The sequence below is a fragment of the Phoenix dactylifera genome, unplaced genomic scaffold (genome assembly GCF_009389715.1).
Source record: "Phoenix dactylifera cultivar Barhee BC4 unplaced genomic scaffold, palm_55x_up_171113_PBpolish2nd_filt_p 000007F, whole genome shotgun sequence".
NCBI lineage: Eukaryota > Viridiplantae > Streptophyta > Magnoliopsida > Arecales > Arecaceae > Phoenix > Phoenix dactylifera.
The window spans coordinates 1,158,445-1,178,668 of NW_024067666.1; the positions used below are offsets into that span (position 1 = coordinate 1,158,445).

At 40.3% G+C, this 20,224-nt stretch overlaps 2 protein-coding genes across 2 annotated transcripts; both read left to right on the forward strand.

The window, feature by feature from the left end:
• The first annotated feature begins 241 nt into the window (after positions 1-241).
• LOC103696910 lies at positions 242-2,211 on the forward strand. The gene is made up of 2 exons (XM_008778631.4): positions 242-1,082; positions 1,321-2,211. Exons 1-2 carry the CDS (start codon positions 442-444, stop codon positions 2,006-2,008), a joined length of 1,329 nt encoding a protein of 442 aa, XP_008776853.2. The 5' UTR covers positions 242-441; the 3' UTR covers positions 2,009-2,211.
• Positions 2,212-16,124: 13,913 nt separating this feature from the next.
• LOC103696909 (cilia- and flagella-associated protein 251-like) lies at positions 16,125-18,962 on the forward strand. Its single transcript, XM_039115713.1, has 2 exons — positions 16,125-16,343; positions 17,021-18,962. The coding sequence occupies exon 2, from the start codon at positions 17,135-17,137 to the stop codon at positions 18,482-18,484; it is 1,350 nt and encodes a 449-aa protein (XP_038971641.1). The 5' UTR covers positions 16,125-16,343; positions 17,021-17,134; the 3' UTR covers positions 18,485-18,962.
• Positions 18,963-20,224: the final 1,262 nt, after the last annotated feature.

The window sequence follows — 20,224 nt, forward strand, 5'->3', positions numbered from 1 at the left end:
TCAGATCTCCGGGCCCCACCTCCTTCCTCCACTCCCCTTCGCCCCCACCCGAATTCTTTCATTTATTAAAAAAAAAAGAGAGAAAAAACCATCAAACTGGCTTTGATAATATTTTTTTTATATTAAATAAATTATATATATATATATATTTTAAAGAAAACAAAAGAATCGTTCCACCACTTGGTGTTGGCTCAGTGATGAGCGTCGTACGTGTGGCGGGAAACAGCTCACGCCCGCACGCTTCCCTATGGATGCTTCCACCACCCCCTCCCAGCTAATCCCCCGCCAGGCTGTAGTTTCCCTTCCCCTTCCACTTAAACCGCTGCTCCTCCTCCACCACCATTTCTCTCCTCTAGCGCTCGCTAGCTCCTAATTTCGGCAAATCCACGGCCGAGAAAAGAGAGAGAGAAAGAGGAGGAGAGAAGGCGGAGGGAGATAGAGATGGACCCGTGTCCGTTCGTCCGGGTCCTCGTCGGGAACTTGGCGCTCAAGATTCCGGTGGCGGCGCGGCCGGCGGGGGCCGGCGTACACCCGTCCAGCTCGCCGTGCTTCTGCAAGATCTGGCTAAACAAGTTCCCCTACCAGACGGCGGTCGTCCCCCTCGTCCCGCCGGAGGTGTCCTTCTCCAGCGGCGGAGACCAGCACTCCGCGGCGCTGACACTCGCCGCTGTCTTTCATCTCGCCCGTGCGGACCTTGAGAAGCTCTCCGGGAAGTCGATCTTCGTGGGAGCGAAGGCCCGGCTTAAGGTGGCCATCTACACTGGCCGGCGGGGCACCACCTGTGGGGTGAGCTCCGGCCAGCTCCTCGGGAAGGTGAATTTGCCGCTGGATCTCAAAGGGGCGGAGGGGCGGGCGTGCGTGTTCCAAAGCGGGTGGGTCTCCGTCGGAAAAGGGTCCAAGAGCTCGTCGGCGCAGCTCCACCTCACCGTCCGGGCCGATCCCGACCCCCGCTTCGTCTTCGAGTTCGGCGGCGAGCCGGAATGCAGTCCCCAGGTGTTCCAGGTCCAGGGCTCCATGCGCCAGCCCGTCTTCACCTGCAAGTTTAGCTGCCGGAACCCCGCCGACCGTAATTTGAGATCCAGGTTGGTTCTTCTGAAATATTAGGATTTTCTCGTCCCGATCGAGTTTTTCCTCATGCATTGCCGTTTCAAGCAACAAATGGTCATGGATTTCAGATTAAAAAAAGTCATTTTAGCGATTCTCGAAACAAATCGTGGCGATTTCTGTCATTTTGGAGAAATGGAGGACATTCGATGCTCTGATCTGGTGGCCTGATGCGTTTTCTTGCTTTGTTTATCATTTTGTTTTTTTGGTGGCCAGGTCGGTGCCAGCGGAGCCGTGCAATTCGAGAAGTTGGCTGTCATCGTTCGGGTCGGAGCGGGAGCGGCCGATCAAGGAGCGGAAGGGGTGGTCCGTGACCGTCCACGACCTCTCCGGCTCGCCGGTGGCGCTCGCCTCCATGGTGACGCCCTTCGTGGCATCCCCAGGGACCGACCGGGTAAGCCGCTCGAACCCCGGCGCATGGCTCGTGCTCCGGCCGGGCGACGGCACCTGGAAGCCCTGGGCCCGCCTCGAGGCCTGGCGGGAGCGCGGTGGCGGCACGAGCGATGGCCTCGGTTACCGATTCCAGCTCGTCCCGGACACCGCGGTGAGCGCCGGTGCCCCCCTAGCCGAGTGCACCGTCAGCACCAGCAAGGGCGGCAAGTTCACCATCGACCTCACCGGCGCCGGTGGCTCGCCGGCGGGGAGCCCGAGGGGGAGCATCGACTTTGGAGCCGGGCCGTGGCCCTTCTCGGGGTACCGGGGATTCGTGATGTCGTCGACGGTGGAGGGGGAGGGGAAGTGTAGCCGGCCGTCGGTGGAGGTCGGTGTCCAGCACGTCGGGTGCACGGAGGACGCGGCTGCGTTCGTGGCGCTCGCGGCCGCCGTCGATCTCAGCATGGACGCCTGCCGGCTCTTCTCGCACAAGCTCCGGAGGGAGTTGAACTCACCGGACCTGTTCCGCTGATTCTCGTCCGTCTGATTTGTGTGCCGTGTTTCCTTTTTTCCTTTCTCGTTATGATCGCATTAACGGCTAAGTTTTACTAACTAATTGGACTTTGTCTAGTTGGCTATCTTGTTGCAATTGTACAGCGGAGGAGACTTTAATTCTTGTGAGAATTATTTCATCCTTGTTTTGGCTATCTTCTAGTTTTTTTTTTTAAAAAAAAACTGAAGTCTTCTAGGTGATTTTTAACCTTCAATGAGTTCGCTATCGAGGATCGGAGAATTTGGTTTAGCCCTTCTCAGACGGTACTGGTGGTGTGTGACGGAGCCTTGCGTTTTGTTTTGAAATTTAATGATACTTTCGTTCTGTGAGACATGGCATATAGATTGATTAATACAGCGTACTTTTTTGTTTAGTGTGTTGCATGATAAAGCTCATCTTATATCTTATTTAATCTATACTAACATTATAAATAAAGTCCAATTAAAACCCATGAAGGCAATGGCTCATTAAAGAAGGCATTGGGGCATCATTAACGCAGGAAGGGTGGCTTTTTAGGTGGATGTAGGAGGAAAAAGTTCACGGATTTGTAAAGGAAGTAAATTGGTGCTGTCAAGGGGGGTTCAAAACCACATGGGGATCGTTGGAAAAGGTGATGGCATGGATAGCTGTCATCCGTCCCATTTTGCTAACTGGAACATAAGGCATGGAATGCGTGGTGGTGTGGGGTTGGGATTGGCGAGGAGGTTCGGTTTCCAATGTCACCATCTGATGGCCAGTACAAAATGAGTTATGTCTTAAAGGAGCACCATGGCTGAACTGCAAGTAAATATAAAATATATGAGTAAATTTATTTTATATTATTAATTTAAGTTTTTAAGATAAGTGATAATTTTAAGACTATTTCTATGTTTTTTAATTTTATTATTAAAAAAGTTATATATTGAGCTTATTCATTAGAAAAAAGTTTTGTCTATATACTAGAAAAGTATAAAAAATATAAAATATATAAATAAATTTATTTTATTCTATCAGCAGCTTAAGTTTTGGAAATAAGTGGTGATTTCAACAAAAGGGGGACGTTCTCAGGTTTCAGATTGTGCAATGTGATTGATGTTTGCAGGGTGTTTGGAATATATGTCTTGTTTTTGACAAATTTTCTTGTTGTTTATAGAACTTGTTTTGCCTTGTTCTGTTCGGCCTTGTTCCATCGTATATTTTATTTTATTTTATTTTATCTTATTTTTGGAACATTGGTAATTATCTTGTCCTGACTAAGGTTGTAGATAAAATGCACCACCAATCATGACGCCTTAACAAAATCTGGTTTGGATACTCTTGGGTTGGTGGAGGGGTCTTATTTCCATCACCCATGCGTCATAAAACAGTAGGTAATTGGACTAGACAACGCATGCGCATTCATGTAACACAACAAATAATCAGATTGGACAAAACACTCGTACGTCTTGGCTTTGTCCAATCTTTTCTTTTCTTTCCTTTTTTCTGAGATTAGATGTGCAGCAGGTGATATAACTTGGACCTCTCTAGTTCGCTCGCGAATTGTAGGGGATCCGAACTCATTATGGGGTAGTCGGGTAGATTGTGTTTTTATCTTTTTTTTGTTTTTGAATAGCCCGTACCTTGTATCCTTTAAAATTTTTTACTGCTAATTATTAGAAAATTGTGCTTTGTTTACCTTAGATCCATGGCAACTTTCAAAAAGGAGCTATGAGCCATGTGCTGAACCAAGCACCAAGCAATATTAAGTACCACAGTTTCATCAAAATATAGTCAGGATTCGCGAGTTAAACTGGGATCTATGTGCTGTCATTCCAGCTATATTTTAGAAGGCAGCGAGATATGTAACTCGGAACAAAAATCCTCTTGATGCGCAGAGAAAATTATATGAACGGATGGAGGAAAGTCCCTCGAATGAACAAAGAGAGACTTGACGAGGATAAAGAGCTCAAAGTAAATTTCGACGGCAGCAGGTTAACGGATGGCGCGACTGGAGGGATTGGCTTTGTGATCAGAAACCACTGTGGTAGGATGCTTGCTGCAGGTGGGCGGCGGACACCAAGGCTTACTGTTGTTGGGGTAGAGTTGCAGACTGCCTGGGAGGGGTTATCCTATGCCAGATAGGTGCTTGGTGTGGAGCGGGTGCACCTTGAGGGGGACTCAGTGGTGGTGATCGACAACAGGTATGGTGATGGTCATCCTCTTATCCGGAAGACACGCAGGATGGCTCAGTCGATGGACGGTTTTCAGGCAGTTCATGTGTTTATGGAGGCGAACAGGGATGCAGACTGGGTCGCCTCTTTTATTGCCCGGCACTCTGAAAATTTTTTGTGGACGTCTGGATCAGATGTTCCTTTTGTTTTGTTGTTTTTACTTTTCCGTAATCTAGATGGGTGTACTTATGTTAGAGTTATATGAATGAGTAGCCGCTTTTATCTTCAAAAAAAAAAAAGAAAAAGAAAAAAAAAAAGAGGGAGAATGAGGGCAAGCAGACAGCCTCAACGCGTCATGCCCGTATCACAATTTTTTTTAATATTTTAAAGTTACAAGATAGAGAAATCCTACTGAAAAGAGTTTCATGTCAATATGACTTTTGGATTTCCACATGAAGATGCACACTATAGAAGATATGGCAAAAAAAAAAAAAAAAACTAGTTCCATATGATTTTCTCTGGTGCATGCACCAGAGAATTTTTGTTCTTTTAACTCGGTTGCTCGCACCTCGCATGAGATTGAACTGCAAATTGGGAATTGCAGTACACAAATAGTATCGGATATCCCGACCGGTCCTTTTTTTTATTTATTTTTCTATTTTTTTATCAGTATATATCTGCTGAGCACAAATCCTTTTGTGGTGCACGCATAATACCACAAAAAATCGTATGGCGATGAATGGCTGCAATCAAGAGATAGACTGCCATAAAATAAAGTAGTCCACGAGCGCATGCTGTGTCATACATAATGTGCATTATTTGATAACCGTCCATCTCCTGATGGTGGTGCACCACTTATGGTACACGGTAGATATCTATATGATGAACATGTGGAACTATAACAGATGTTACATGCACGTAAGCTCTACTACTGGAAAATAGAGGCCAATTTATTTTAGAAGCAGTACAAGAAAGCATGCAATAAACTTGGCAAATTGGCAGTCTGGATTAGAGTTGTTATATGCTACAAACATCCAGTTCAAATCCTACATCCTAATTAAGAACAAATTAAAATGCGGGTACCTTCCACTTTGCCATACATCACTTTCCTTCCCTCGTTAATGCGATCCATCCGCCTACTGCTTTTTTTTTTTTTTGGGTACATCGGCCGCTCACACTAATCTCACGTGAGCATTTGCCTACTGAGTTAAGGGACAAAATACTCCATAATTGTGGAGGGACAGATACACAACGGGTCTAAATAATCTCTTCAGAATGATGAGCAGCAAAAGAGGTAACTCAGACCCTGTTTAGAGGAGCTGTTAGTAGTAGAGCTTTTGGAAGTAGAGCTGTTGAAAGTAGCTGTCTGAAGTAAAGCGTTTATAAAAACCTGTTTGCTGTTTGGTAACTACATTTCTAAAGAATTGTGACACTTTAACATGTGTTTGGTAAACAAACTGAGAAAGTACTTTTGTGTGAAAAAATGACCATAAAGGACATTACCATTATTATACAACAGAGCATAATAAAATATAATATGTATTAATACATAAATATATGATATAGTATAATATTAATGTAATGTAATATAATATTATTATAATATAGTACTATAACATTATATATTATAGAATAATAATTTAATATAATATTAAATTATTTAACATAACATATCAATGTATTATGATATAATGTAATATAATATTATATTTATAGTATCATACAATAGTAAATATATAAAATATTATAATATTAGTGTAAATTAATTTTTTATCCTTCTAATGACTATTTATCTCTCTAACAAATTTTCTAGCTAGGTGATAAAATTGGTTAAATAATTACTAATATTTTATTTATTTATTTATTTAGATCAGATTATTTGCTACTCACTAATTATTTTTCTTTTTATTTATTTTAGTTTATTTATTTATTTATTACTTTATTTCATTGAAATATAGAGGGGTCGCCGGCCATAGGTAGTGGCCAGCATGGTGGCTGCCACCGTGGGCAGCCACGAGCTCCCAAAACAAAAAAAGAAAAAGAAAAAAGAAGAAGAAGAAGAAGAAGGAACAGAGGCGGCGACATTGAGAGGAAGAAGAAGATAGAGAGGGAGAGGGAGAGGATGGGTGAGAGAGGAAGAGGCGGGATGAGGGTTTTGGAGAAAAAAGTGTGATTTAAATGGAGGTATTTTGGTCCAAAAATAGCTTCCCAACAAAGCTTAAAATAGCGTTTTCAGAAAGCTCCTAATTGGAGCTTCTCCCCAAAAGCTGTTTTCAGCTTCCCGCAAAAGCTGAAACAGCTTTCCAAAAATTTTACCAAACATCATTTTTTATCTAAAAGTACTTTTGGAATGCCAGAAAGTGCTTTTTGGCCCTCCAAAAGCTCTCCCAAACAGGGCCTCAGTCAGCAGCTCTGTTCTCCTCCCAGAACATATGGCCAACTTGAAAAATATCACACTCTTACAGCAACCGTCGGACGTCCTCTAGAAGCGGATGGTCGAAGACCCCCCACCCCTCCTATAGAATCCACTCAACCACCTCAACTGAGTTCTGCCTCCAGAACTCGCCTCGTATAGGAGACACCCTCCCATGCAGCCTCCTATTGCTTCACTTCTCCGTCTTCTTTGTCCGCATCCACAACACTTGTTATACCATGGATTCCCAACCTCGAAAGCAGGCCCACAAGTTTAAACGGTGATGCAGCTGCACGTGTGATGTGCTCGTGCAAAAGCTATACGCATAGCTGACGGTGCGTTGCCTTCAAAAATCAGAAGCTTTTTAGTTCATGGGCACGGCAGCTGCGGCCCAGCCGAAGGTGTTTGTTTAAATTGTTTCCGGGAATGAGCAGCGAACCGTACAACCCGAGAGCAAGTTGGGGTTGGGAAGGCAAAGGCAAGGGGGAGAACAGAGGAGAGATCCAGCCAAAACAAATTACTCGGTCTCAGATACCTGGGAATGCACCATTCGTGCCCAGAATTAGATGCCAAAACCATGGCCGAAGTATTTGTTTCAGCGGAATGTAGTAGCGACTAACAGCTGGAGATCAATGATGGCTTGGTGGATTCTTGGCCTTGTTGATCTACTCTTTATTTCAATGGGCCATGATGTCTTTTCAACTGGCTTCGGCAAGGGACCACTGGCTTCTTTTTTTTAGACCAAGAAAATAAAAGAAGCGCAATACGGGAACTTCCCAAGAGGTCACCCATCCTGGTACTATTTTTGCCCGAGCATGCTCAACTGCAGAGTTCTAATGGGACCCGGGAAGGGACCACTGACTTCATCTTGTGATGCATGCAGAGTATAAGTGATGAATAAGAAGACTTGGAGAGGTCTAAGTTACAAGCAATCTGTATGGTAAAATTAAAGTTATACTTGAATGTGCAACCCAATGGGGCCATCACCCATATGAGACCCCTAAGGAATCATATATAGTTATTCATGGTGATGGATCAGCCGCGGAGCCATAGCACCATATATTCATGTTGAGCTCTCAATCTTGATACATGGATGTGCCAATAAAAATCTTGCCTTCCTGATGTTGATGACAGAATATTTTTGCCATATCCAAACGCATGCGAAGAACATTACATGGCTACATTGTATTTTACAAGCATCTTTGTGTGAATTATTCTTTGTGGGTAGCCTTAATTTGGATCTGAAGATAGATGCCCCACTTGTTGGCATTAGATTATTCTTTATTCCCACAAAAAAGAAGAAGAATAAAAGAACAAAAGAAAGATTTGTAACATGTCAATAATGCGAAGTAAAGATAATAATACAAGAGAAGAAAAGATGAAATTCAGTTGAAGCAAAGTGATGCAGAACATGTATAATGTTTTACTAAGAATAGTTAAAACTAGTCATGGAATAGCCTATAGATCTGCTCTTGTATCTCCTTAGGTCATGGCTTCCGAGTCATACTACATGTAAAAATTTTAGGTTTGCTAAGCCAAGTGCAACCTATTATGAATCCTATATGCCTGCAAATGGATTTGACTAACCTAGCTATTTTCAATCAGATGTCGATTTGAGACCAAAAAAAAAAAACAGGTCTAACCCGAACAGAAGTTATTTGGATCAGGCATGAATGAAAAATTGTGGCTCATTTTGTAAATGAATTGGATTAAACAGGTTTCCTTCCATCCCCCTCTCTCAAAAATATGGGGGGTATAACCTTGTTCCTAACTTAAAGTGACCCTCAATTGGTACACTATGCATTTTACGATTTTCCTGAACTTAAGCTATTATTCTTAAATCTAATGTAGCGATCGTTATTTCATTTTGTTGACTTCAATTTATGCAAAATTGGTAACTAAATACTATATGGAGTAAGTTATTGATAATGTCTGCACATTATCTTGATATTTTATTGCATTATATTTATATATATGACATAATAAAATAATCAAATTACACATATTTATTACGATTTAAATTTGGATTATTCTCGATCTTATTTAAGCTGAAAAATCTGATGGATTAATGAAATAAATCTTGAATTCTAACTAATCTAGTCTGAATGGAAACGTATTAGATTTGGATGTAATTTTTTGGACCTGTCTCAGATAGGATTAGATTTAGACTGCGCCAATTCCGGTCCAACCCGACCTGTCTCTATAATTTCTATTATTATACATGAAAAACAAAATTGAACAAAATTATTAAATGATTTTTACTTCAAGTTATGCTATATGCATTGCTCTCTCAAAAGTAGAATGTGTCATGCAGTACTATGTTATGATAAAGTTCAAAGAGCTTTTTTGTTAATCCTAAATTTCATCCACTCCCTAAGAGCTCAAATCTTCCACATGAACTCAGATATCCACCTATTTGCCTAAAGAGTGCATTCAATCTCTCTTGATATTTCTCACGATTTTCAGAATACAAAGGCCTTATTTTATTTTTTCCAATCTATCTCTAATCTATTAATGGTTGCATCCCTCCATATTGGAAGAAATTCTTGGATTCAAAGCGGGTGCCATTGTTTCCCAAGATATTTCTAATTGGTGATGATCCCATCATCATTCCATAGAAACGAAAAATAAAAATACCGAGACGGCTGGTAGCACGTCTCCATCCATTCTAAAACTGAAGTATTGGCCGGCAGCTGTGGGAAAGAAACCTGGTAAAATATAAATGACAATTAAATTCTTCTCATATTAAATATGGGAATAACATGATTAGTTAAATGACATATAACTAAAATCCCTTAAAAGAGCAACATTGTAAGCATAGAAGATGCTGTGCTAGCTTCATAGCTGCCCATGTAGCATGATATATATATACACCAAGTAGGGGTGGCAACATATGACCCGACCTGTCAACCCGACCCGTGTTCGACCCACCATAAACAGATTTGGGTTTGGCCTAAATAGGTTCGGATCGTAAACAAGTCGACCCATTTAACATGTTTATTAATTGGGTCGGATACGGGTTTTAGATGTCTGATCCGTTTAAACCGTTTAACCCGTTTAACTGTTGGGCAGGTTAAATAGGTCTAAACGGGTTAAACATGTTAAACAGGTCGGGTCGGGTTGGGCAAACAGATTACATGTTTATTAAACAGGTTAAACGGGTCGGGTCTGATTACCTGTTTATTAAACATGACAGATTCAGGTTGTAATTTCTGACATGTTTAATAAACAGGTCAGGTTCAGGTTTATGATTTTCTGACCTGATCTCGACCCGTTTACGATCCGATTCGACCCGATTGCCACCCCTAACACCAAGCATAAATCCTCTACAGTGCACGGGTTGTACCATAGAGTGCTGTGTAATACTCGAAAGTCGTCATCAAGAGATTGACAGCTATCAAATTTGTTTATCATGGAGATTGGAGTGGTAGCCTTGCCATGGAGAGAAAACAAAGAATTTTTGGGCATACAATGCATAGACTCAGTTTCGTGATCGAAAGATGATCACCTTTTGCATGAACTCAGGAACAGTTGTGCTTGAATGTTTGGTAATGTGAAACTCAAATGAAACTCAAACTCTACAGTGCGTTGCATTCTGCTGAGTGAAAACTTTTATTTATTTATAGATAACCGTACCTTTTATTTATGATAGCCGCCTAGAGTTTCTCTTGCTTTTTGGTTTAAGTCACAAGTTGCATAAAAAAGAGACATAAATTTTATGATTCCCAACCAGCATTTGAGGAGACATAGCCGTTATACTGGTATCAAACTCCCTCTATCATGTTATCTTCTTGAATCAACTGCGAGATTCAACTCTACCCCTAGATCTTGACTCCATTTTATTTCTTTTTCTTCCAGATGTCATAGCAAAGTCTGTATTTTTTTTAAAAAATTTACATGAATACCCTCCTAAAAATTTAAATTTGCATGAATATCTTCTTAAAATGTATTTATTTATTTTTGTACCCTCATAAAATATTGTTTTTGCACAAATGCCTAACACCGTTAATAAAAACCATATTTAATTTAGTTAAAAATAAAATAAAATTTTAAAATTATTTTTTTGTCTTCCATTTTGTTTTTTGTACACCTATCTATTAAGGGTATTTTAGTCATTTTAATTTAAAACTGTTAATTTTTTAACGTTAGATAACGTGAGTACAATGTAAAAACAAGGATTAAAATTGGTAGAATAGTAAAATAAGTGTTTTACGAGGGAATACATGTAAATATCAATTTTGAAATGGTATTCATGTAAAATTCAATATTTAGGAGGGTATTCATGTAAAATGCTTTTTTTTGTAATTTTTTATGTGTAGATGCATGGTGCTAATATAATTTTTTTTTTTAAAAAGATAATGGCCCTTATAATGCGTTGCTAGTATTATAACGGTTTGTTATAATACAAAAAACGACTGTTATTTAATTTTATTTGTACTGTTTTCCTAAATACACTATATTTTTGAATTTTCCTTCTAGTCTAATAAATTTACAAACTTTTCTATCAAATAAATAGTGATTGGACAAATAATACCGATAATTTCTATTATTAACTGTTATTTTCTATTATAATAGCTATCATAATGAGAACTATTTTAATATTAAAATTTTAAAATATATAATTTAAAGATAAATAGTATTGTTGTAATGAAATGCATGCGACAGCAGAGACAAAAATGGGCTAAGTTGGGTTGGCCGGGCCGTGTTCAGCAGGCATCGTTCCTCCAGAGCTTGGGTTCTAACTGTGACTTGGTTACCCCCCAAATGTTTTTTAACAAAGGCGTATAAAGATTAAAGGGTAGGTTTGAGGGCAGCTAGTTGTTGTGTCTCTTGTTGTTAGACAAATATGGGTGAGAACTAACCTTGTGAGTTGTGATCTTTGTATGCAAAGTAAAGGGAATAATTACAGCAAAGAAAAATAGGGAAAACTATTGTTTTAAATTTGTGAGTGGTACTTTTTGGATGGTATCATTTGATTCTGGATGGAGTATAGTCCTCAAGGGATGGGGAAGATGTAGAGTAGAAAGATAGGGATTAGTCCCATCTAATCTCAAAAAAAAAAAAAAAAAAAAAAAAAAAACTTTTCACCATCAATGTGAATATCATGGCAATAGCTACTGTTGTGGACCTGTGGTTCAAATTTGGCTCGGCCAGGACGGGATGGGACGATCTCTTGTCCTGAGCAAGACGATCCATTTTGCCCTCTATCAGCTACCATTGCTAACCATTTTTATCACAACTTTTTATGGCGATGGGAGGAGAATCGAGTGATATTGAAGTCACCCACAATGAGCCAAGAACATGAGATGAGCCATCTAAGGGCTTTTAAGTTCTTCATGGAAGGCAACTCTAGATTTTCGATCATTGGGCTTTAAGTCAGTGTCCATTTGATGCCACTGTTCTCGAGAGTGATTCGAGAAATGATGGAGACTTCGCCGGAGTGGAATGGCGAGCCATCGATTGTTCCACGGGATTCTCTGGCATTGCAAGTTTGTCATTCGTCGAAAGAAATTCCGCATGGAGATCGAAGAAGCTGTATGTTGAAACTTCTAAGCTTCATTTCTTAGAAGCATGCAACCCAGCCTTCAGAGTCTTTGAGAGATTGTTTGCTTATTCGCCACTTAAAAGGGGAGGCCATAGCCCGCTCGGAAGTTCCAACAGAGAATTGTCATATGGTTGAAAACTTCACCGTATGCCTCAGTTGCTTAACCACAGCTTTAATTGGTGATCCTGCTTTAAAAAAAAAAAATTTTTTTTTTGCAACTTGTACAACTCGATTCTTGTAAAAAAATTAGAATAAGATAGAAGAATTATAAAAATAAAGCTTAAATCTCTTTTCTTTCGTTGATAATAAAAAAAAGAGATATATGTCCTCTATTTATAATGACAAGATCCGGCCTTACACAATTCGGATAGGATTTTTCTTTCTCATTCTAATAGGATTCTTTTTTCTAGAGTTCTTTGAGAGATAGATCTTGTTTTCTACATCAATTCTCCTATTGTCGCTCCGTCTGATTCTACTTGGATGGAGAGATATGTCCAATTAAAATCTTATCCAAAAAAAAAATTTTTAGTTTGACCGACCTATTTCAGACCTCCAAATGATGGAATTTTGGCTCGATTACTAGCGGCATCGTCTCCCAAAAGACAGAGCATCACGCCGTAGATTTCAAAAAGTTATCTGATTTAGGAAAAAAAAGATCATATTAATTGGACCTTATATGATCAAGTTATGGTCTCCAAAAGTTTGTATTTTAGAGTTCTGATATAATGATTCATGCTTTTGGATCCTATCCAACTTATTTGGCCAAAATGATTTATATTGAATCTAAAAATCTTTCTGCATCAATTGATCTACAGTGCCTGTTAGCAATGATTACTGCAGCATTCTGTAGTGGTCATAACCATCACTAAAATTGGGGCCACTCCCAAGGTTTTGAAGCGATCGACAATCATTAAGGATAAAAATAGGAGGTGTGGGCATTCCACCGCCATCTTCATTCAGAGCTCGCCATCAACAGTGATCCGTAATACTCTCTTTATCTTCATCAAAAGGAATAAAAAAAGTTTTTATTTTTTAATATGAAGGGAAGCAGAATGCCACCCTAAAATTTTATTGAGGGAGAAAGAGATGAGAATGTATGAAATAGTGTTCAGCTCTCTTAAGTGAGCTGGATGTAATCACATAGTTACAATGCTGAACAGAGCAGAACCAATCCAGAATAAGACACTTAAACTGAAACTAGAAGTTAATAGCTGGATTAATGATATTTCAAAAACGAGTTCAAAAGCTTTATGATTCGAGCTTTGTACGTACACATGAAGGAACCTTTTTTTGTTCATCAGACAACCATGCATGGCTGCACACTGATGACACATCTCAAGTCATAATATGCAAAAGAGCTTAGGAATCATCTTGTTTGTTCTTTTTTGTTTTTTTTTTTTTTTCATTTTGGCCTTGCACTATATTTTACACCGAAAGATTCTAATGCGGGACAATGATTGATATGAAGGATGCTATTGTCTCATTTATATTTAGAGGATTCACTAGCAAATGGGGCTTCTTCTTGGATCCTGATCCATGGAGCTTCCTTCTTGCCAGAATTTATGTACTCTTGCCTTGTCAAGGATTTTTGAACAATCTCTTGGTTTGAGACTTTTGAGTGCTAGCAAGTTTGAGAGCTTTGTATTAGGATATCTCATCATTTTGTCCACTTCCACCATTAGTAAGCTTTCTCCAATTGTCTCAACCCATAAACATAAATATAAATCTGTCCCTCGTGCATGTTTTATTTTCACTACTAATTCTAGATCTAATTCTTGGCATAACAAAGAAGTTGATGACAAGTTGTGCATCCATGTTACATAGATTAACATTGTTTTCTAGTTTGCTGAAGGTGAGGGAGAGGTGCCACTGAGGTGGTAGCTCAGTAAAACTGGGTCTTACTTCCAACCAAGCGGTTCCGAATTCGAAACGCGCGGGCGTCGATTAAATTGTGGAGATTGGATACTCCCTGCTCGGACGCTCCCTGCTCGGACGCGTAGTTTGGGAGGGCTTATTGGTCCGCTGGTAGCCTCGATGGTGCTAGGTATGACGTACTTATACGGAGGGTAACCGTGCCGGAGCCCAAAGGAGTAACGAGTCGGGCCCATGGGTGGGGAGGGTATGAGTAAAATCGGGCGGCGTGCCCAACACACGGTCATTTCTGGCCGCATCGAATATTCTCCTGGCGGGATGGGGGCCCAGTGGAGGTTGATATGTGGGGATGGGCTTGTCCCTTCCTCCTCCCTTCTCCTTTTTTTTTAGCAAAAAAAAAAAAGAAGAAGATAATTATCTTAGTGTTTTTTTTGTTTTTTGAAGGAGATGGAAGTACTGGGTTAAATCCTAGACCACATTAGAGAACAAACCCTCAGAAGAGGGTGCCAACACCATTGGACCCAAATCATATTAGCAACTTTGGCATTAAACTGGGCTCGCTCAAATAGTTAACTCAATCTTTAGTTAGAAATTTACATGCAAGGAAGTAATGAAGGAAGTTGGATGGTCCCAACTCCCAAACTCCCTTTTCACAAGCTAAGATGCCATCGTCTTCTAGCTGTTCGGTGCTTATCAACCAATAGGAATAGCTGGCTGGAGCACCAAAAAGTATGAGCTCACGCTTTATCTGACACAGTACCAAGAAATCAGGGGGGAAAATGCAAAAAAAAAAAAAGAGAAAAAAAGGAAAAGAGATGCATGCCGAACCTAGTTGGTCCATGCCCCATCTCATGACTCATCACCGGATGAATCATGAAATCCTCTCTCTCTCTCTCTCTCTCTCCAAATGCACTCTGTTTCTGGATAAATATATCTGGGTTTATGTTGATTAGATAGGAACGTAGGAAGAGATGGAGGGATGAGCTGAAGGATCAAAAAAATTATTACATTTTTCCATTTGGGTGCTAGAGTTTGGAATCCCTTCAAATAGATTTGGTTGCTAAAAAATTTTCTCCCCCAATTTAACTTTACTCCACAACTCCTATTTTCATGGATCGGCCGCAGCTAATAAGATATTTACTGTTCAAAATGAGATTAGCGTGGCTAACTCAATCCAATGCTCACACTTCTATTATTATAAACTAAAGGGAACTCCAATAGCCATGTATGCAGCATTATCTATCTTAGCATGTATTTGAGATAATTTGAGATGTCTTGTTTACATCCAAGAATCAGAACACATCCGAAGACTCCTAGCATGCGTGCCAAATTAGGTTGAATGGCCTGTAAAATTAATCTTTTTACTATCATCGGATCAATCAATGCTAATTAGCTTGGATTGCTTATATAACACAAGTCTATCATTAGATACAAAATGAAGAACAAGCTAAGGATTATAGTGAAAATCCTCCACAACTATTGTCATAGAAATTTTCTCAAGATAAATCACAAATTCTTATGGTTAATACTTGGTGGTGCTTGGCCATCACACACCTTTAGAAATGTGATTGAAACAGTAGATCTTGTCATCAGACGCCCAAACTTGGAATTGGTATCTACGGGGATGCCACCTATGTGATACTATTTTCTTAAAGACTGAATTGAGAGGAGCACAGGAAGAGATAAATTATGCTAATCGGTGCTATGAGTAAACCATGTAAACCTAGAGAGTGATTAGCCATCTGCAGTTGGATGGGCCATAGGATAGTTCCATATAGATCGGGGTCACTTATTGCTATCGAATATTTTGAGGATGCTAAGAAGCTTTGCCACCAGGTCATATATATCACAAGATGAATGGTGCTGCCGACTGGATGGCTTGCTGCCGAGTATTCTAAAGATATTTGAGGGAAGACACTCGACGGCTTACTGCTCTGATCTATTTTTGGAATATTTATTATTCTGTTTTTTTTTTGGGACGTATGCATTCTACCATTGTATAATCCAATAGGGAAAATAAAAATAGTGGGTCGCACAGGAATACTCCTTGGCTTCATATGATCCATGCATTGTGCCCAAGGGACAGCATGGCGCCATCATCGAGCATGACACGACCTCCTAATGGCATGACTCGCTTTCGGCCTCTTATCAGCAAAACATCCATGCCAACTCCCAAGAAAAAGTTGTTGTTACTTATATCATACTCTTGGAACTTAAGAGTTTTGTTCCCCAAACTATCAAGCACTTCATAAATCCAAAGCGCTTCAACCCTCTGGCCTCTCTCGCTCGCTCTCTCTCCCTCTCCCGGGCTCTCTCTCGTCACACGTTAAGGGAAGAGGAGCCGCTTTCGTTCAGGTATTTCTCCCACCTCTCTGTTCATTTTTGTTTGTTTTTGATCCTTCGGAGATGGATCCTTTGGTTCCCCCTTTTTTGTTCTTGCTGGGTTTTGGGGGTTCTTTATTGACGAATGGTTTCTTTTTTCACCGTTATTCTCTTCAAATCGGGTTTTGGGATGTGAGTTGGCTTCATGAGTTGAAAAGATTAGATTTTGATGGTTTTTTTTTTTTTTTTTTTTTGTGTAGGATCAAGGATGGGGTTTAGGTATGTTTGAAGGGGTAGTCTTTTTTTACTTTTTCTTGTTCTTTTTGTTTCTTGGGAAGGAAGGGTACTGTGTCGTTTGCTTTCTTGATTCGTTTTGGGATTTTAAGTTTGTAACTAGTTTTGATGTGGTTCCCAGCCTGGATTCAGAATGGATTTTGGATACTTAGGGTTCTGATGTGCATGGTATGAAAGTTATTAAATTAATGCTGCTATGTAGAAGTCTTTATTGTGAACAATTTGGAATTTAACGTTAGTTTGTTTCACCTGCTATGCTTTTCTGAGAATTTCCATTCAAAGGAATATCACTTGTTCATGTCCTTGAGTATTTTCTTAATTGATCATGATTCTTCTCCTAGTCATCTCTAAATATGACAAGAATCATTGCCCTGATTATTTTTTTTCAAAATAATTTCTTTGCTCATATTGCACAGATTCAAGGGGGTGCCATTGCTGATATTATGCAAAGGAGATAGTTCAAAGTGAGTGGTTTAGCAATATTGTGGTGGGGGGAATAGTTTGGAGTAATTTCATAGAAGAGAATCACAATGATGAGGCAGGTATCCAGTAGAAACCAGAGGAGCAAGGGGCTTAGGGTGAAAAATATTCTTCAGTTGTGCCTCCTGGCTGCTGTCTGCTTCTGGCTTGTTTACCAGTTGAAGCATTCTTATAATAAGAAAAGGGCACTAGAAGAGAGGAATTTGAAGGCTTCGGAGAAGATAGTCGAGAGTCAGTTAGAGTTCTTAAAACTTGGCAGGAAGGATCTCTCTCGTGGTGAGGAGAACAGCTCTGGGAATGGCATTCATGACAAGGAAGAAGGCAATGAAGAAGTTGAAGAAGAAGAAGAAGATCGGGAGGTCAAACAAGCAATGGAGGATGAAGAAGCTGGAGGAGATGGAGATGATGAGATAGATGAGCAAGATCAAGAGAGAGATGATGAGCAGGAGGATCAAGAGAGGGCTGATGAGGAAGCTGAGAATGGAGAACTGACCAATGAAGAAGACAAGGATGGTCAGGGTGAGGAGACACAGCCATTGGATGACCAAGACCCTGAAGAGGATTCTTCTCACAAGGCACGTGAAGAAAGTTATAAAAGAGATGATGTATCCAGTGCTGTACGCCGAGAAAATCAAGCAAAAAATTCTGATGATGAAGATGGTGATGCGGGTGAGGAAGTAATGGAAAACACGGAGGAGAAATATGTGGATGCGGATGATATGGCTGATGGAGCAGATGATGCTTCGAAGACTAATAGTGATTTGAGTGTTCGAGTGGCAGATGTCTCCAAGGATAATATTATGGGTGTTGTTTTGGCAGGGAGCAAGACCAACCGGGATGACTATCCAACCACGAACAGGACTGTTATCGAGAAAAAAGGATCGAAGTTTGGATTCAATAATTCGGAAGGGTCTCCCAGAAGCAATCAGAGAGAACTGCAGACCAACTCTACAACATCATCTGCAACTAGCAATCATGTAGAAGCACATGCCAATTCAACATCAGCTGTATCCAACAATCAAACAGAAACACAGACTAGCTCAACAGTATCTGATGCTGTGCCTGACAGTGTGCTTCTCGAGAATGAAACTTTCGGCAGGGATTCAGTTCCAAAGCACAGCATTATGGAAAATTCTGAGGGAAATAAGATCAACTTGAAAAATGTGATGATGGAAGGACTGGCTGAGAGGTCTAATACAACTGTTGGGCGAGAGGATGCTGGAGAGCACTCCTCCATGTCCTTGGGTACACACAACAGTGGAGATCCAATTCAGGGTGAATTCACTGAATCTTTGCATAAAATGGTCACAGAAGAAGAGAGAGACGCTCGTATAGATCTGTCAACCTTACGTGCCATGCAAAATGAAGTAAAGAGCATGGCAGATGAAGCTGCAAAGTGACGATGATTTCAGGATGCGAAAGGCTTCTGCATTGGCTGTGAAAGTGAGCTTAGTAAAGTGGCCTTGTTATCTTTGTTTTTCTGAGGTAACCTTGAGCGTTTGCACGATAACTTCTCTGATGATATTTCCATGGGTACATGCAAAGTATGCCCATTACTGAGATGCGTAGATGATGGAATCTGAAATGTTAATCAAAGAGTAGCTCTACATCCAGAACCACGCCCGACTTGTTGGGGTTGCTTCTCTCTATTTTTGTTATTCAAGTAAAGACTTGAACTCCTTTCTTCTGGACGAATGAGCTTAATAGGGTTTGGATGAAAAGAGCCAAACTCCCAACTCTACCAACTATTTTGTGAATGTTCATATGTTCTTGATGACACCAACAGCTAAGTTTCTAGCCATGACCTGCAGCCTCTGTACTTTTGATTTAAAATTTCCATATTTTGGTAACCACTCAGCTTGCCAATGTTGGTGCCATCAACTTAGAGAGCATCAGTTTATCCATGTCTACAACTGTTATTGACAAGTATTCAGGGCTGATGTTGGTAAAGAAGTATCTAGGATCTCTGGTACGCAACCCCTTCAAAAACACCGAGCCGGGTATGGTGACCTAAACAACTGGTCTGTATTTTTGTTCTCGCCATCATATGAACAATGAGGTGAAATACTGGGAAGTTGGGAAGGTGTTGATTGTTGAACAATATCCTCCTGAGAAGAGGGAGACTGACCACCTTTGCATGCTTTAATGATGGGAAGTTCCCACCACTTGACTTTTTGGAAATTTTTGCTTGCTAACTAGGTGACATCTGAAAGGAAAACATCATCAGTGCTAAAACTGCTCTAGTTTGCTGTTCGATTGTGTGTCTCTTAAGGTTTCAGGCGCCCTTTGTTGAGCCACGTGTTCTTTCCTGCCCACTCTGACTTTGAAACGGAGTTCTGCGATAGGATGTTCCATCTACAATGAGATTGCTATTAAGCTGCCATAGCCTTGGTTTCCCAGATCTGAAAAAAGGATCCTTAACACTGCTACAAGATCTTCTCAAAACGAATCATAACTTACAAATCTTGAGAGTTACATTTTACTCTTTCGCGCCCCGTAGATCCACCAGTTGAAAGTAACCCTTTTTTTTTTTAATATATATTTTTAACATCGGCACCTCACGCTAAATATAAATAAGTACAACCAATAAAGTCAGGAAAACAAAAAAACTGACCAAGCGGTTGGGAACATTCGTCTGGTTCCTCCAAAATATGATACCACTTGCTCAGCAGCTGAATTAGCCTTCTGATACACATGAAAGTATCAATTTTTTAACTTGCAGCTCTTTGTTGGAAGAAGGTGGGACCAATTTTATACATATTGATGATCTCTTTGTAAGAAGTTAGCGAGGTAATATCATCCCAAACTTGGGACCTTCCCAGGATAATGGACGCCATAAAATAACAATACCAACGATAAGCATTTAAAGGTTCGCTATAGAATTTAATTCCTGCATATGGGGGAGGCACAGAAAAAAAAAACAAACTAATTTCGCTCATCTGCAATTGTGATGGCAGTTACAAACCTAACCCTCAAATTTTCTGGTACTCTAGGGTTAAGCAGAAAAAAAAGGCTCTGTGGCTTAATATTGATGAGTAATAAATGTGGATTGGAATATACATGTTTAATGATCCATCTCACTACGACAAAGGATTTCTTCCTGCGAGCTGCAAAATATATGCAAAGGGTAGAAGCACCAC

Bases quoted from the DNA above. Each gene is read 5' to 3' on its own strand.
- LOC103696910 (XM_008778631.4), top strand. From the start codon at position 442: ATGGACCCGTGTCCGTTCGTCCGGGTCCTCGTCGGGAACTTGGCGCTC. The intron at 1,083-1,320 runs GTTGGTTCTTCT...TTTGGTGGCCAG, and splicing joins GACCGTAATTTGAGATCCAG to GTCGGTGCCAGCGGAGCCGT.
- LOC103696909 (XM_039115713.1), top strand. From the start codon at position 17,135: ATGATGAGGCAGGTATCCAGTAGAAACCAGAGGAGCAAGGGGCTTAGG.